This window comes from Aquarana catesbeiana, linkage group LG02 (assembly GCF_042186555.1).
Source record: "Aquarana catesbeiana isolate 2022-GZ linkage group LG02, ASM4218655v1, whole genome shotgun sequence".
NCBI classification, from domain to species: domain Eukaryota; kingdom Metazoa; phylum Chordata; class Amphibia; order Anura; family Ranidae; genus Aquarana; species Aquarana catesbeiana.
Genome location: NC_133325.1, coordinates 384369322 through 384389047, shown reverse-complemented (window position 1 = coordinate 384389047; position 19726 = coordinate 384369322). Strand labels below are relative to the sequence as shown.

General features: G+C 41.1%; 1 protein-coding gene across 1 annotated transcript in view; it reads right to left on the bottom strand.

The window, feature by feature from the left end:
• Positions 1-916: 916 nt before the first annotated feature.
• The window catches only part of DOC2B (double C2 domain beta), an 829321-nt gene continuing 810511 nt past the window's right edge, over positions 917-19726 (bottom strand). The window contains exons 7-9 of the mRNA XM_073615151.1: positions 12454-12535; positions 5719-5815; positions 917-4436 (exon numbers count right to left, since the gene is read on the bottom strand). Coding sequence (XP_073471252.1) covers positions 4297-4436; positions 5719-5815; positions 12454-12535 — 319 coding nt within the window. The 3' untranslated portion in view covers positions 917-4296. The remainder of the gene's footprint in view (positions 4437-5718; positions 5816-12453; positions 12536-19726) is intronic.

Below are 19726 nucleotides of genomic sequence, written 5' to 3'. Positions count from 1 at the left end.
AAATTTAAATTAGACCTACGTATAGTAAAATGTAGATGTAAGGTGTAACTGTGATTAGAACATGGATTTTTAAATACTTACATATTCTAAACAAACTGCAAGTGAGGTGCAAAACAAGTCCTCAACAATCTTGATAACTACAGGCATCATGGAAAATGCGCCTCAAAGTTTATAATAGGAACGCTGATGTTCTTCACTCAGCAGATCATCTCACCCTGTTCCCAACTCCGAGCAGTGACTTGGCAGCCTTTTAGACCTCTGATCAATATTGTGGACACGCAACAGGGGCTTGCAAGGCAGGGGAGCTAAGCTGCAGAGAGAGATGAATTTAAAGGCTAAGTTTACCTTTCAGGTACAAATAAAAAATGCCCAAAATGCAGAAGAAAAATGTGCATTTATTATTTTTCCCTACAGGGGCCTACGAAACATGATCATTGGATTGTGTGTACAGTGTCATGCTCCTGTACACTCTCCTTCCAGCTTTCTTGCCCTTACCTCTATATGGCTTTCACTTTGAAAACTGGAGGAAGTGTCAATAAACTATGATGGCGCTCATCAGCACCCTCTTAGTTCACTGAGGACAAAGACTTTATTCACAGATCCTTGTGAATGAATAACAGCTGTGAGGTGCACAGCCACGACAATTATAAAATATGACAGCAGACTGCATGGAAGAAGAACCACCACCCGCTGTTGCAGGTAAGAGGGGGGCTAGGCGGTGCTGCCGGAACATGTTCCAAAGATGAACATATCCTTTAACGACTTCAGTACTCTTGTTTGAAATTTTGAGGATGAGTTGCTTACTGTTTACAGCTATAGGGACAATTAAGGGCATATTTGAAAGGTTGTTTATTTCTTATTTAAAATTTGACAATTATTAAATGTCTATAGTCTGGTCACCAGACATCACAAGACAATATTAATTGTCTTGTGATGTCTGACACACCCTAAACTGTTTGCAGAAAATGGGGAAGTGGTGCCGAAAACACAATGCCACCCTCATTTTCCCACTGTTCAAAAATCAGTAACAATATGGTGAGCCAAAGACATATTTGAAAGAGTATGAAAGTTAGGTGAAATATAGAGATTTTATAAACCTTCACTATCCAGGGTCTGCAAAGATCTGATGAGGCCCTATCATAAACGGTCACATTGTAAGTAGTCTCGTATGCAGTTTAAAGTGTATTTCTACCATTGAAGCCAGATATTATAATCCACTACTATAGTCAGACAGGATTAATCATTGTAAACTCAACTCCCCCCACCTAAAAATACAAAGAAAGGAAATGCTAAATAGGGATTTTCAGTTTTGGAATTTTCAGAAGAGAATAAGTATAAAGGTAAGCCTTAAATTTTATTTTTATTGTTCATGTTATGCTATGTGAATGAGAACATGTAACAAATATAAAGCAGGTGTTACCCAATTTGTCTGCATAGGTTAAAATACACTTTAACAAATACATATCTGTGAGACTGGGATAGTGGTCTATAACAAAACTCCATCAATTTAAATTCTATCCATATTGCATAACTACTATGGTAATGGAATTACATTCCTAAAAAGAGGTCAGATTATTGTAGGAAAACATACCACTAAGACACCAAACATGAGTATACTGCAAAGTACAAAAGGCTAGTAAAACACATAAGACCTGCTAGGAGAAACATACATGAGAGACATATCATGTTTGGTATCTAAATCATAATTTAATTCTGCTAAATAATATTCTGTTTGCGATTTGTTAAACCTTTCATATGGGAATATAGATGTGCCCAAGATAATTGACATTAGGGATGTGTCCACTGGACATAATAAAACACTCCAGCACACTTACAACATACCCCTCAGACCAATTGATTGTATGGATTTAGTTCTGTAACAGCCATCCCAGGATCAAGAAACAGTTGTTGCCTTAGCAGCTGTGGGTCTTATTTTACAATCTGAAGTACTAAAGGTTATGAGTCATGACATGATTACCAGTGACTTCTGCAACATCAGATTGGACTTAATCTTCCAGTGATCCAAACTCTGCACTCTATCAAAACCTGACAGACTCCACTTAAGTATTTTTCATTTTTAAACCCTTTTTTTCTACTGTTGCTTATTTTAGTTTTGGAATATATTCTCTGTAAATATTACTTTTTTTTCCTTTTTTTGTTAAAACTATATTTAAAAATCATTACGCTGAAACTCGGAATGCACTAACTAAAAATTAAGAACCTTTTGAAGGCCATACCTGACCACCGACTTTTTAGTTGTCTGAATATGAGTCATGGTTTTTCTGTGGGAAGATTGAGATTGAATAAATTCCAGCATCCTAGTATATGGCAAGTATATGATCTGGTGCAGCAGATCATATTCTTGCTATATGCACAACATTAAATATTTTCTAAGGTGGTGCCTAATACCTCAAGGGAAGTAGGGGATCTGAGGTTTCATCTATTTTCGTATATGACTTTGAACCTCCAGCAAAGACATACAGATGAAGAGGAGGATTCAAAAACACATGTTGGATTTTTGAAATTTGACTGTTCTGCATATCAGAGGCTGTTCAAGTTATGTAGACCCACTAAAACAGAAAGAGTTTTTAGAGAAAAGGTTGTTCATTCACTATAGTTGCAATGGGATTTTTGCAGGGAGCAGTTTTGATAAAAAATACTTCATTCTGGAGTTCTTGCTTTAAATCTGTCTTAGGAATCTTCTTTATTAAAAAACACATCATATTATCTGTTTTAGCAAAAATATATAATTTTATATTCAAGATTGTGCTGTTTGCACTTGTTTGTACGTTTTGCCTTTTTTAAGCATTTTTTTAAAATGTTTCAATAATTTTGTCATGAACTTAAAAAATAAACAATCCAGCAATGGAGGCATTCATTAAAAACACCTGGCACATTTGAAAAGACAGTTAGCTCAAGGACTGAGTGGTGCATTGCAAAGCAGTGGGTCCTATTTTTACCATCATGCCTTCTTTTGTAATGCATACAAGAAACAGGCATACCGTTTACCTGGTTCTTCAGACACTATGGAGTTGATTTACTAGAGGCAAATAGCCTGTCCGCTTTGCAGGGAAAATTGCACTTTGTGAGATAATTTTTCCCAGAGCTTAGTGAATGAGGTGAAACGCTGCTGACTTCCACCATCCAATCATGTGCAAAAATTGGATATTCTTTGCAAAGTGAAATTGTACCACATTCACTAAGCACTGTCAAAGATTCCCTTGCTAAGTAAATAGCCTATTTGCCTTTAAAACTCAACTCTTATGTGCGGCATTATCTTGATTTAATGTGTGCTTACTGAATGTCCAGGGGCTTGGAAAATGTAGTAATTCCTGGGCTTCAGAGCTGCATATCTGAGCCACCATTCTCTTTGCACCATAATATGGTATCTGTGCTTGGGGAGGCTTACAGTAAACTTATTTATCATATAAAACTTCTCTAAAACCATATGAACAGACTGCCTATCCATATACAGTAAGTACAGCATGATAACTACAGTATGTGCATTGTAAATGGCGACATCATTATGCTACGTCCATGGTGCTGCCTTCAATTGATCATGGATCAGCAGTCGTCTATGTCAACATGAACTCTGTCCACCTATAAAAATGCTACCATTTTGCTTTGCAAGGCCATCTGTGCTGGCACAAAATGGCACATGTGATACCACAACATATAAGATAAAGATTTTAGTATGCTGTAAATGAACTTAATGCTTTGTAAACACAAAACATCTATACATATGTGCATTGTGATAATGAATGAGCAATGTTAAAACTTAGAAAAAAATCTGCCAGTGGTATCTGCATCCAAAATAAAGATTGCTATTGTATTGATCAAAATATCAATGCCAATCAGGGTAACATTTCTCTAGAATGTATTTGTTTTTCTGTCGGAGATCATGCTGGTGGATTATTTCACCACTGTCTTGAATACGTTTACGCCCTGACTGTCTCACAATCATTAAAAAAATATTTTCTTTTACAATCATAAATCCAGCCTGTTAGCAAAATTGTATTTCTTTAGTAATTAATTGTATTCAAGACAACAGCATGAGAAGAAAATCCATGTACTAATGTTATACCTTCAGTGGGTGAATTTTCTATGATAAGTTACCTTTACAGTTACCCTGATTGGCACTATTGCATCTTAACTGACAGGTTGAAGTAATGCTCTTATCCCTATTCATCTTTCTTCTTGGTTATGGTTATGGTAAACTGTGGCAAGGGCAAAGGCATAGCTTGTGTCTTGTTCCTTTCCAGCTGTGCTATCTCAACACAGAGAGGCATGCTTAGGTCAGTCACTGAGGACGACGGCTCCTGGTAGCTCATTAGTTAACGTGTGCCAGCGTTCAATTTTCTTGTCTTTGTTTTTTAGGCAGTCAAACCAGTGCTTAAGACGTTCTCCTTTTGCATTGATTCCCAATACAACTCCACCTATAGACAAAGGCAAATGTAATTAATCTTTTCAGCACAGCATGATTCTAATATTGACAGGTTAAAGTTGTATGTGGTTGAAGACATACATCTTCTTAAAAAAAAAGAAGTACTTCAAACAAAAGTTAAGGCACTGAAGTTCGGAAGAAAACTGCACTTATAAAAACACCTAATGAAAGAAAACATTCAGTAGCAATGATACCAGGAGGGACTATGCTGTCAATCAGCCCCTGGGGCTAAAAGTTGATATCATTGGGCTTCACCAACAGTGCACCTTCTGAACTATGGTGGCAGTGGTAGAAGCAAACTTGCTGCCATTTTATTTTGGTGCCAACATTATAGCTTATAGGAATCCTTACACAGATCAAAGTTGAAAGTTATGGCCTTGTATATGAAGAATGCGGGCCTCAGAACAATAAAGCAAAGGTAAGTTTTTAAAGTTCATCATTTATCCAGATCATGGTATATTTGTAGTAGTTGGTCACATTCAACTTGTTATGTAATGTTGAAGAAAGTTTGCTGCTTATCTATGCAGCTTCTACAGTTCAAATGCGGGACATACTCCACTATTTATATCCACACAATCACCTTAATCCAATCACCACGGAATGTGTCAAGGCAGATGTTGCTTAATCAAAAACAATCCACCCAAAGCAACTATAATTATCACTGATAAGGGGAAAGGATTGCTATAAATAAAAAAATGTCACATTTACTTCCACTTTAACCATTTCAGGATTTTAAAAGTGTAAGATATGTCCTAAAAAATTTCTTCCATCTTTCTAAGACACATTCCCTACCTCCTGTTCCTCTTCCCCTGACACAACTTTCCTTCCACTATTACCAGCAATTACTGGCTGCCAAAATGACAGCAGGGACAAACAGGAAGGTCACACTCTGTTACATAGAAAAGAATTCTTGCATGATAATATTGCTAAAAAAAAATATTTTTCCCTGCTGTTATTATAACTAATAACAAGGTTATTGCCAAAAAAACATGTGCTTGGTGGAAATGTAAAAATTACTTTAGTCCATAAGGGGTATAAAGGTACGATGGCTGAAGCACAAGTCATAGTGTGGGGTATTAAAGCAATCTTTGTGTGAATTAACCAGTCCCAAATTCTACTATATTTGTTGAAAACCAAAACCAGCTATCTAAGTCAATTCATCTCTTAATTCTGTAAATATAATATTAAGATTAGTGATAATATTCTAGCATGTACTTTAGTTCACTATTGCACTGCAGACTTCAATGTACTTGTTCATACACAGTACTACTTACCTATAAAGTCATTTGATTTTCCAATATCATAATCCCAGACCGTGACTTCTAAAGTCTTTTTTGCAAGGTCGCTGTGTTTTATTTCATAACAAAATTCCTGCAAAGGTAAATTACATTAGCAAGAACTGGAACAAAAAACTATAAGAAGAAACAACAACGTTTTACTTTAAAACTTTAAAAAATAGGTTAACATTATTACATTGCTGAATTTTCTGTTTTTCCAGAGTCACACTTTAGCTGGAGGTATTTGTCAGATGTTAGGTTTCTGCTGATGTCAGGTAGAATGCTGATTGTTTTACCAGGTTTTCTCACTTACATAATATGCATAAAGTACTGTTCACAGCTACTGTATGCAACACTTGTAATATGTTATTGTTTAATAAATATGTAGCGCAAAACTATGCCCTTTTTAGCTGCTGATCGATTGTATTGGATGCAATAGAAGCCCAATTGCTGAACATCACAGTACAGATGATGGTAATGGTAATGATGACCATGATTCTTCCCTGATTATGCCAGCATACACGCCACACCCATTTCAAGCACACTGACCCAACAATCAGTCTAGGGGTTGTATTAACTGCGGTGGGGTATAGGATATAGGATGCTCCAAATTATGCTAAGCTCCAAAGTGAGAGGACACTATCTTCTCAATTCTTCAATGTCACACTACCCACTCAAGACTGAAGCGAATGGCTCATCTCTAAGAAAATGCCCCTGAATATTATGCTCACTGAGGAAGACATTTAAAGGAGCTTTGGCTATACTTCTTTCTTTCATGGATCACAGAAGTGCACTTAGTTGACCCAAAGCCCGCTGTTGACTGACACCAGAGAGCTGGTCCAGTCTCTGCAAGGATCCCGACAATAATGCAATAATGCTGAGATCCAACCAGATGCCTGACTGGCAACTGGCTCAGTCTCTCAGTGCACTGCTGAGAGCCTGAGCTAGCTGCTCCTGCCCTTCCACAGTGAGCACTCAAGGGGCAGAGCAGAGGGACAGTGACTGACAGTCATCGGCTCTCTAGTCATTGAAGACCGAGAACCAAGCAATCTCTGTATGTAGCCAGTGGGAAACAGCTGCAGCATAAGATCGATGCTGCAGCCATCTAGGTGAGTGTGAATTACTTTTTTATTCCCATACGTCTCTTGTAAACATTTTTTATTTAATTATCAAAACTCTCAGTTGATACCACTATCTGGGGAAGAAATAATCATATTTTTACTGCTCTAACAGTATTAAAGACCTTACATAATTTAGGATTAAACCTCCTGTAGCCCTCTTTTTGGGAGTGTTATGACAAATGGCCCACCCAAAAAGGCTATTGAACTAAAGCGGTAGGTAAACAAAAGAACCAGAACCTTCGCTAAGTGGAAGAGTTGGTTTGGTAATAAAGTTTGCAATGCCTCCACCCAGGACAAGGCCTCTGTGAACATAGGAGATTCCCTTCTTGGGAAATTAACCAGTAATCAAATCAAAGTAACTGGGAGCAGAGAAACCACTGCAACCAGCATATAACATTGACCATAAGTATATAGATGCGCACTGGTATGGAAATAATACAATAATACAAGTTTTTTTTTATAAGAAAAGATAATTGATAGTACATACATCCAATGTACAAACAGGTATTATCAGCAAGGGCCCAACAAGAGTCCTGGTGATACTGTGCCCATATACCTGGGTATATATGCATACCTACTGATACCTCTAGATGAATGCTGCAGCAAAGTCCAGTTGCAGGGTCCCCTTGAGGATCATCACGCTGTGGCATTTATCTTGGTGTGGGAGACATTAAGACAAGATAGGCGGTATTGAGGAGGCACGCCAGTCATTGTCACACTGAGCTGGAATGCAGCTTTTCACCAACAGAAACTGTGGTGTTACACTGTAACTCAGAGTCAACCCATCTACTCTGTGCTTAGTCCCTAGTAGATTCTAATCTGTCATGCAAACGGATCTTTTACTACCAAAAGATGCCTAACCTGGTTCTAGCTGGTTATTAGAGCTCTAAGCTAAAACTAGCTATAGAATCCCAGACCAGGAAGGACAGGGTTAACTAAAATAATAGGAGCTGTTTATAAACCTACTAATATACTGGATGGTTACCACTACACGCATACAGTGGCATAGACCTAGCTATCTGGCACTATACATGTGGGATAATAACAATAGGACAGAAATACGGCTGTCACAAGGATTTAGATACACACCCAAGAAGCTATTGGCAGTTACAGTTAAACTATTTATAATGGGAATACTTTCCAAATAGTCTTTGCTTCCACTTTTTGGGGTTTCTGACTCTACACACAGAAGCAGGAGATGATGTACATAAATAATTTCTGTGAACATTAAGCAGAAGAGCCACTTACAGACAGTAGATGGCGGCAGATCACTACACTCCTTTTCTTTAATCTCAAATTCAGGCCTCCTCACTTACACCATCCTCAAGTGGTGGGTCTTTGACACACTGGAAGTTATTTAACAAAGCTGGAGAGTGCAGAATCTGGTGCACAGTAACCAGTTAGCTTTCAGGTTTTATTGTCAAAGCTTAATTGAACAAGTGGACATTTGAAGCCGATTGGATACCATGCACAGCCGCACCAGATTCTGTGTGCACCAGCTTTTGTAAATCTACCCCAGTATGTCCTCAATCTCCCTTATTGAATGATGCAAGGTGTAATTCAACCCAGACTGAGAGCATCTAGTGGTGAAGAAGAGGTACTGCAGGGGGCAGCGCCAGAGAAGAGGCAAGTATTGTAGCAATAGCTGTCTTTTTTTGTTTTTTTTTACAAGTCCGGGGAAATCTTTTCTATTACCTTAGTCTGAAGTCTGACATTAGTCTGAAGTTGGGCTTTGCAATCTCTAAGGTAGTTAGGGCTCAGCTACATTGGGATATTTTAATTGCACTTTGTTCTAAAATTGCAATTGTTTTTATACTAAAATTATATTGTTTTTTTATGTCCTTTGCCTTGCTTGCAACACATAGAATTGTGAAATACTGCGAACAAACAATAGTCAACAGGGAGCTAATCGAATACTAATATTTTGTTTTAATGTGCACTTGTCTTTTGAATATTTTAAAAGAGTTACCATGTTAACCACTTGAGCTCTGAAAGATTTTACCCCCTTCATGACCAGGCCATTTTTTTCTCTTCGGCACTGCGCTACTTTAACTGGTAATTCTGCGGTAATGCAATGCTGCACCCAAAATAAATTTAGATTTTTTTTTTTCACATGCATAGACTTTAATTTGGTGGTATTTGATCACCACTGGGGTATTTATTTTTTGCAATATAAATGAAAAAAAGACTGAACATTTTGAAAATAAACCCCCACTATTTTTTACTTTTTGCTATAAAACATATCCAATAATAAATGTTAAAAATCAAAATTTCTTCATAAACTTTGGCCAAAATGTATTCTGATACATGTCTTTGATAAAAATAAAAATCCCAACAAGTGTATATTGATTGGTTTGCAGGAAAGTTATAGTGCCTACAAAGAAATTGCGTGAAAAGACTCCTGTGCTGTCAGCTGAATCCTATACTATAGGGGCACTGCTGCAACACCTAAAACTGCTCCAAAACAGACAAAACTATAGTATAGATAGGGGGTGGTAGTTGCGCTGTGATAAGGAGGGGGGGGAGGGGGGGAAACTAAACTATAATGAATACAACAAAAATATCAGATGACCTAAATACATAAGTGAAATATGTAAAGGAGGGCTCACGGGTGCAAATATATAAATAAAAGGTGGAATACAAGCACAAAAATTACCACTTAGTGGTGCATACCAGAAGTGCTATAATCAAACATAAATTAGAATAAAAGTATATACCAGCAAGCAGTGTACAAGGGTATGTGGATCAACTACAAAGAGTGCGTAAATCCAAAATATAACAAATATCACATAAACTATCAAATAAAATCACTTAAAGCGTGTATAAGTATGCTAACATTATGATCAACTGATGGCATAAAAAACGAGTGGGTAATTAATAACGAAAAAAGTGGATAAAATGTAAATATTTATGAAAATATTTTGAAAGTACATAAGATAGTCCTAGTGGTCGATGTTGGTAACACGCCAACACTTGGTGACTTGAACATACAATCCAAAGATGAAAAAAATGAAAAAAATGAAAAATAATATGACAATAGTCCCACCACCAAATGTGACACTTCTCAATGCAGATGGAATGCTAATGGTGGGAAAGGGGGGGAGGGAAGAGTGTTCTTCAAGCAGGGGCACCTCCCTGTTCACAGGCCCCTTACCTTACAGCTGTAAGGTATACAGCATATGTAGTAGAAGCCCAGCAAATGGGGAAATCCAAAGGTACAGCGGATGGCGTTGATTGAGGATGCAGTATGTCATATGCAGAGACAAAACGAACAGCATATGGTATAATTCCGTTTGATGTGAAGGACACAGGAGGGGGGGAGGGGAGTTGCACTCACTTGTAAACAATGAGCACATGCCTCAACCCACGAGCGCCGAGCTCGTATATTCCCAAGCTCTGGATCTTCCAAACTATCCCCGCTTCCTGCTCCTCACCGCCCATTATGCAGAGTTCGAGTGTGCGGTATAGAAAACAAAACCGCACATAGCGTGATCCCATATAACATATACTTTTTTGTATGAGTAACGAAATAACATGCACTTACATTTAAAAACAGAGGATGAAGAAGTCACGTGACGTGACGACACGCGTTAGGAGCACGGGACGCTGCCATACACTAGCTGGATGTGACGAGCTCGGCGCTCGTGGATGTTTTACCCCCCAGCTGTTTTTAAATGTAAGTGCATGTTATTTCGTTACTCATACAATAAAGTATATGTTATATGGGATCACGCTATGTGCGGTTTTGTTTTCCCCTGCTTGAAGAACACTCTTCCCTCCCCCCTTGCCCACCATTAGCATTCCATCTGCATTGAGAAGTGTCACATTTGGTGGTGGGACTATTGTCACATTATTTTTCATTTTTTTCATCTTTGGATTGTATGTTCAAGTCACCAAGTGTTGGCGTGTTACCAACATCGACCACTGGGACTATCTTATGTACTTTCAAAATATTTTCATAAATATTTACATTTTATCCACTTTTTTTGTTATTAATTACCCACTCGTTTTTTATGCCATCAGTTGGTCATAATGTTAGCATACTTATACACGCTTTAAGCGATTTTATTTGATAGTTTATGTGATATTTGTTATATTTTGGATTTACGCACTCTTTGTAGTTGATCCACATACCCTTGTACACTGCTTGCTGGTATATACTTTTATTCTAATTTATGTTTGATTATAGCACTTTTGGTATGCACCACTAAGTGGTAATTTTTGTGCTTGTATTCCACCTTTTATTTATATATTTGCACCCGTGAGCCCACCTTTACATATTTCACTTATGTATTTAGGTCATCTGATATTTTTGTTGTATTCATTATAGTTTAGTCCCCCCCCCCCTTATCACAGCGCAACTACCACCCCCTATCTATACTATAGTGCCTACAAACTACGGAATATAAAAAAGGTCATATGACTGAAGGTGTTATTGTCATCATCCCCTGTCAAACACTTTAATGCATATCCTTTCTTGTTGGTATTTTTAAGGCGATCAAACACATTTTAATGAATATATATAAAATTGTATTTTATTATTATTTATTAAAATTATTTTGCAATTTCATGTAATTTTGTAAAATAATGTTAAGAAATATTAATAAAATACAATGTAATATATATTAATTAAAATGTGTTTGACAAACTATGGTGTGTATATATATAGTGGAATTTTTATTTATTTATTTTATACTACTAATGGCGGTGATCAGTGACTTATAATGGGACTGTGATAGTGCAGCGGAAAATCTGACACTAACTGATGCTGGGGAGCTGACTAACTCCCACTGACCTCACCAGTGACATCAATACAGTGATATAATACTATACACTGTCACTGTACTAATGACACTGGCTGGGAAGGGGTTAACATCTAGGGTGATCAAGGGGTTAAATGTATGCCTAACAATGTGTAAAGTGTGCTGTTTTTACTAAAAGATTTCTCAGTTTCTTATCCATTTGCAGGGATGAGAAACTGAGTGATCTCTCCCTCTACAGAGCTCTGTGTTGTTTATCGACACAGCCGATTAGCAGGTCCTGGCCATGAATCATTGGCTGGGACTTGCTGACAGGCTCCCACCCTGTACAATCACATGGGGTGCCAGGAGGGGGGGCACATGCAAGTGCTCTAAACCCAGATGTAGGCAGCAATGTAGGTGTACGTCGCTACACAGGCTGCTCGCCCACAGTACATTGCAGGCAGGAAGTGGCTAAAGTGATTTCAAAAGTATTTTTTTGATCTTCAGCGTTTATTAAAGTTCCTGGTGACCTTGCTATCAAGGTCCTTGCACAGGCACTAATAGGTTGACAACGCTCTGCCCATGTCTCCTAGTTGCTCTCCTGTGTTGTCACCCTGACACACCCTCTACCAAGAGAAAATATAAGTGACTTTTTGCTACAATGGCATTTGTTTTATTCATACCATTACTGTATAGCACTGCATGGGTGACTTTGATCTCTGGTTTGCATCATATGGAAAGAATTGGATGTTTAAATGTATAGTGAAGGTTGCGGTTTAATTGCTAAATGTTCTCACTTTTTGTAACCACCTGCTGCACTCACCATACAATGATAAAAAACAAAAAAACAAAAATAAGATTATAGTTACCTCGTTAAACTCTGGATTTAGCGTTTTCTTCTTCACAGCAGTTTTATGTTTTGATTTCTTGTCCTCGTCTGGTTTCAAGTATCTGAAAATACATATGACACATTAATTAGTTATTGGCTATACACTAATGAGGGTAAATGGTTTGCATCAATTAAAAGTTTATTTGCTAACACTTCCCAGCAGATGTGACATGGGTTGATAAAACATTCGCCTCATGGGGTTGATTTACTAAAGGCAAACTGTGTATTTTTGAAAGTGCAGTTGCACTCTGCAAGGACAGTTGCTCCAGAGCTTAGTAAATGATGGAGAGCTCTGCTGACTTCCATCATCCAATCACGTGCAAGGAAAATTACAAAAACAGCATTTTTGCTTACACGTGATTGGATGATGGAAGTCAGCAGAGCTTTCTATTATTTACTAAGCTCTGAAGCAACTGCCCGTGCAGAGTGCAACTGCACTTTCAAAAATGCACAGTCTATTTGCCTTCAGTAAATCAACCCTTATGTGTCCTTTCACGAATCTGGAAAAAATCGTCCTTTATCATAGGCTTGGAGGACAAATGCAGAGCCATTTCCATTAGGGATAGAAAAGACACAGAAGTTTATTTATTTATTACAGGTACTTATATAGCACCATCAATTTACACAGCGTTTTACACATACTGCATTTTGTACATGCACATCAGTCCCTGCCCACAAGGAGCTTGCAGTCTAAGCTCCCTAAATCACGTTCATACATACACATATATTAGGGCCAAGTAACCTACCAGCATGTCTTTGGAGTGTGGGAGGAATAAGAAAAACCAGACAGGCACAGGGAGAACATGCAAACTCCAGGCAGGTAGTGCTGTGGTTGGGATTCAAGCCTACAATCCTAGTGCTGCTAGGCGGAAGTGCTAAACATTTAGCTACTGTGCTGCACTACTAAAGAAGTTGGAAATGCTCACTCAAAAAAGAGAAAAAGAGTGAGGATTCACTTTAATTATCCAGTCATGTGCAGCTGAAATACAACGTAAAAAGATCCCCAAAAAGTAGAATTTACTTTTAGTAAGTCAGTCCACCATGGATCATAACAATAAATGTTGCTTTTAAAGCTAAACTCCAGCCTTACCATCAGTCTTGTACAAGTAGTACAGGCTCCTCTCCTCCGTTGAAATAATTACTCTGATTTCACTGAAGCTGAAGTAAGAGATCTATGCATGTTGCTTTTGAGGCTTTCTACAGTGCTTTCCACTTTTATTTACTGTAATTTTAGGCCTGGTTCACACCTATGCATTTTTTAACCACTTCCCGCCCGCCCCATAGCAGATGACAGCTGGGCGGTGGTTCAGTTATCCTGACTGGGCGTCATATGACGTCCAGCAGGATAACATGCCGCCGCTCGCCCGCGGGGGCACGCATTGCGGTGATTGGTGGATCGGTGTGTCAGTCTGACACACTGCTACACCGATCTTGGTAAGGAGCCTCCGGCGGAGGCTCTTTACCACGTGATCAGCCGTGTCCAATCACGGCTGATCACGATGTCAATAGGAAGAGCCGTTGATCGGCTTTTTCTCACTCGTGTCTGACAGATCGGCGGTTCTCCTGACGGGGGGGTCTGCGCTGATTGTTTATCAGCACAGCCCCCCCTCAGATCACCACACTGGACCACCAGGGATCGCCAATAGGACCACCAGGGAAGGGGCAACATGTGGATGGCCAGGTATATACCCCATGGCCATCCACATGTGCCCAATCAGTGCCCAATCTGTGCCAATCAGTGCCCACAAATGGGCACTGATTGGCACCATTATATAGCACTGATGCCCAGCAATGCCACCCTTAGGGGCATCAGTGCCATCAATCAGTGTCATCAGTGCCACCCATCAGTGTCCATCGGTGCCACCTGTCAGTGCTCATCTGTGCCCATCAGTGCCCACCTATCAGTGCCCATCCGTGCCACCTATCAGTGCCACCAATAAGTACCCATCAGTGCCACCCATAAGTACCCATCATTGCCACCTACAAATGCCCATCAGTGCCGCCTATGAGTGCCCATCGGTGCCACCTATGAGTGACAATCGGTGCCGCATATCAGTGCCACCTATCAATGCCCATCAGTGCCGCCTATCAGTGCTCATCATCAGTGCCCGTCAGTGCCACCTCATCAGTGCCACCTCATTGGTGCCACCTCATTGGTGCCCATCAGTGCAGCCATATAAGTGCCCTTCATTGAAGAAGAAAACATACTTATTTCCAAAAAATTTTAACAGAAAAAAAGAAAAACTTGTTTTTTCTCAAAATTTTTTTATTTGTTACGCAAAAAATAAAAACTGCAGAGGTGATCAAATACCACCAAAAGAAAGCTCTATTTGTGGGAACAAAATGATAAAAAAATTGTTTGGGTACAGTGTTGTATGACTGCGCAATTGTCATTCAAATTGCGACAGTACTGAAAGCTGAAAATTGGCCTGGGCGGGAAGGTGTCTTATGCCTCGTACACACGAGCGGACTTTGCAGCAGACTTGGTCCGACGGTCTTTCCGCCGGACTTTCCGCCGGACTACCTGAACGGATGGCTTGCCTACACACGACCGGACTTTCCGGCAGGCTAGGTCCGCCCGTCTTTCCGACTGACTTTCGCCGGAGTTACGGCGGACTTTCAGAATGAACGGACTTGCCCACACATGGACAAGTCCATTCATTTTGAACGTGACTCGGGTACGACAGGACTAGAAAAGGAAGTCAATTTTGCCGCTTTTATCGGCGAGATTGACACCTTGCGAGCCCCGTCACGGGTCATACCAGGCCCTTAGGTCTGGTATGGATTATAAAGGGAACCCCCTACGCCGAAAAAACTGCGTGAGGGTCCCCCTAAAATCCATACCAGACCCCGATCCGAGCACGCAGCCCGGCCGGTCAGGAAAGGGGGTGGGGACGAGCGAGCGCCCCCCCTCCTGAACCGTACCAGGCCACATGCCCTCAACATGGGGGTGGGTGCTTTGGGGGAGGTGGCGCCCTGCGGGGCCCCCCCACCCCAAAGCATCTTGTCCCCATGTTGATGAGGACAAGGGCCTCTTCCCGACAACCCTGGCCAGTGGTTGTCAGGGTCTGCGGGCGAGGGGCCTATAATAAGAGGGCCCCCAGATCCCGGCCCCCACCCTATGTGAATGAGTATGGGGTACATGGTACCCCTACCCATTTACCTAGGGAAAAAGTGTCAATAATAAAACACACTACACAGGTTTTTAAAATAATGTATTAAACAGCTTCGGGGGGTCTTCCTCCGGCTTCTGGGGTCTTCCTCCGGCTTCGCGGGTCTTCTTCCGGCTTCGGGGGTCCCTCCGGTTCCTCTTCTCCCGGCATCCGGTTGGTTCTTCTCCACTCTCTCTGGCCTCTTCTCCCGGTGTTCCAGTTCTTCTGCCGGCTCCTCCGCTGTTCTCATGCCGCTCTTTTGCCAGCGGAGGTCCGGACTTCTTGGCTTCTTGTCTTCTTGTCTTCTTCCCTCTTCTCTTCTCCAGATGTTGACACGACGCTCTCTCCGGCTGGACTGCTCTCTGAGCGCTCCGCTGTGACTTATATAGGCGGAGACCCCGCCCCCTTATGTCGTCACAGTCCCTGGGCATGCTGGGACTGTGACATTTTAGGGGGCGTGGTCAACATCACCCGGAGAAGAGGAACCGGAGGGACCCCCAAAGCCGGAGGAAGACCCCCCCAGAGCTGTTTAATATTTATTTTAAAAACCTGTGTAGTGTGTTTTATTATTATGATCCTTGAAAAAGTCACGTGACTGTGATGCAACGCGTGGGAGGAGCCAAGGACGCTCTGTGCAGATCAGCAGTATCACACAGTGTACTGCAGTGAATCTGCTCCTGTCTAAGGCGGCTGACTGCTATAGTAAAACCTGCATATGCCTTATCATTATAAGGCACACGTGAGTGGATTGAAGTTTGCCTGTGTACCTTGGTATCCTAACTATTGCACAATGATTGGTTTTTTCTCTTATCTGCCTGTCAAATGAGATCTGTTTATGATTCTCACATTGGTTGTGAACAGAAGCAAAAGAAACATTGTTACTATAAATGTCAATGAGCACGGGGTTAAGCAAGGGGTTTTAAAACAGCTTTGCTAGTGGGACCGGATCAAAGCTCTATACCAATCGGATTCTACACTTGTATAATTGAACCTTCTGAATACATCCCTATATATTTGTTTTTATGTTGATTTTTTATGTGGATTTTTTTACACATTTGGTAGCACTAATAATTTTACACTTTTTTGATTGCTGGATTTTTTAGGAATTTCACCGCTGGATTTATTTGAGTATTTATATTTATTTATATTTATTCATATATACTCATTTTTATGCACATTGTGAAGCGCTTCAAATATAATTATTTATTCTTTTTATGTGTTTTATTATTGACACTTTTTCCCTAGGTAAATGGGTAGGGGTACCATGTACCCCATACTCATTCACATAGGGTGGGGGGCCGGGATCTGGGGGCCCTCTTATTATAGGAGGCTCCTGGATTCTGATAAGCCCCCCGCCCACAGACCCCGACAACCAGCGGCCAGGGTTGTCGGGAAGAGGCCCTTGTCCTCATCAACATGGGGACAAGGTGCTTTGGGGGGGGGGCCCCGCAGGGCGCCCCCTCCCCCAAAGCACCCACTCCCCATGTTGAGGGCAGGTACGGTTCAGGAGGGGGAGCGCTCGCTCGTCCCCACCCCCTTTCCTGACTGGCTGGGCTGCGTGCTCGGATCGGGGTCTGGTATGGATTTTAGGGGGGCCATTTTTTCGGCGTAGGGGGTTCCCTTTATAACCCATACCAGACCTAAGGGCCTGGTATGACCCGCGCTCGCTGCAATAGGAAAATTTGTTTTTCCTATTGCAGCGAGCGCGAGATGCAATACCCTGCCCTTGCGTCGTATCTGGTCCGTCGGACCAGCATACAGACGAACGGACTTTCCGTCAGGAACTGAGTCCGATGGAAAGATTTAAAACATGTTTCAAATCTAGGTCCGGCAGACTTTTAGGGAAAAAAGGTCCCCCGAAGCCTACACATGGTCGGATTGTCCGGCGGACTCTGGTCCGGTGGACCAAGTATGCCGGAAAGTCCGCTCGTGTGTATGCGGCATAGGTGCCCTGTATTGAAGTGGTTAAAGTATTTTCAGTTTTGCAGAAACACACTACAGTTCAATATGGCTTACTATGGATGTAGTTCACAACTGTGCATTTAATGAAAAGGGCCAGGGATTTTTTTCTGGTTTTTGGTTCCATAGACTTCAATGGATCAAAAATGTGTATTGAAAAAAAAACCCCAAGTGCACCTGGAATATGCAAACTGCAACCTGCATAGATGTGAATCAGGCCTTAACGCAATTTTGCTGCAATTTGCATTTTTATGCTTTTTTTTTGGGGGGGGGGGGGATTTGTTGTTGGGCAGGTTTGAAAATGCAAATCACAGCAAAATTGTGTCAAAAACACGGTAAAAACGCACTACATGCTTTTCTGCAGCTTCTCCATTGAAGTCTATTGAACCAAAAAAAGCAAAAAAGCACTGTTTTGCGTTTAAAAAAGTCCCTGACCCTTTCCAAAAAGGCAGAGGCACAAAAATGCATTGATGTGAACATGTTCCATGGGGAACCCATGTTAAAAATGTCCTGCATTTCTGCAAAAGGCAAAAAGCATGAAAAAACGTATTGGTGTGAATGGAGCCTTTGTCAGAGCCTGCTGCATTTCCTGGCTGGAGGATGTCCAGCATTATATATTATATATATATATTCTCTCCCAAACGTAATAAGTAATACTGAGGCTAAAAAACATGTCTGCTTCACAGACTTTGTGTGTAAAACTTCTATTGCTGAACAAAAATTTGCTTGTGGAATCATTTTAACTTACATATATATATATCTATAGATCTATCTATATATAGATATATATATATCTATATATAGATAGATCTATATACAGATATATATATGTAGCACTGGTAGATTTGCGATCTACCATATGTTAGGTAAATTTAGTAACTTGTTCGTTAAATAGGTTAGGTTTGCCTCTGTTTCAGCTTGGATGACGTTGTGTGTGTTTCCATACTGACCGGTGGGTGTCGCTGTTATCACTGGCCAGTGTTGGAAGGGCAACGTGTCGAAGCGTATATATGCTCTTCTGTCCCAGAGACAATTCGGTGGAGGTGGTCCTCTGAGTTGCATTCTGGGCGAGGGTATTTATGGGACAGACGCCATATTTTGGGGTTCTTTTACAGCCACCTGCTGGCCCTCCTGGCCAACAGGTATGCGTTAGAGAGCAATCTCGTGATCCTCCATTCCGGAGGCCTACACCGCTGCGGCGCAGGGGTGGGCCTAGAAGCTTGTCTGGGGCCTACCACAGCAGCCGAGGAATGGTCCTAAGCTGTCTATCCAGAAGGGAAGAAGCTAGACAACCAAGGAGATTCCAGGGGAGGACCCGTCATGGAAGGATCATGCAGCGTGCTGGTCTGGAGAGGGGCCTGGTGACTCGGTTGGAGGACGTATCCTAAAAAGTAACTATACAGCATAGTGTTGCCGGGTTGGCTTAAAGGTTCAAGCACTGTGACTGACGTTCATTGCAGAAAACCAATACATCCTGTGGCAGAGGATTGTACAGGTTTATCCCCAAATAAATCTGTGGCAGAGACTTTTGTTCGTGCTACGTGCTGGCTGCTAGGCAAGTGAGAGAGGCCTATCCAGGCGAGCAAAGAGTGTGTCCCACGAGCGGAGCGCAACCTATTGTAATATCCAAATTCTACCAGGACATTTATCAAGAATCTTATAAGAAGATATTTGAGTTTCTTCTGTGGTTTCCCTTCTGCCTCTTTCCTGCTACTTCCTTAGTAAATCGTTTAATAAAGCATTGAAAACGTATTCAAGTGTTGGTGCGTGTGTCGTCCAGAGGTAAACTCAACGGAACCCTAGACACGGTGCCGGTAAAACAGAGGGAAGGAGAGTGAAGGTAACAAGCCTGTTTAAACCAGCAGCTCCACCGAGAGTTAGTGCTACATGTGGGGGCATCGTCCGGGATTTGTTGACCGTCAATTCTTGCAAACCAGAGAGGTGTTTTACCGGGAGTTTACGGCGAGAGCTGGACTTTGAAAAAAAATTCTTCAGGAAGAGAAAAGGCTAAACTACAGGAATTTATTTATAAATGCGTAGACGGCGGGCGCCAGTGAAGGTACGGGAGCTACGTGACCAGAACAAGTGGGAGGAGCCTACCCTACTTGTTACCGCGTGGGACGCGTGTATGTCTTTGGCGCG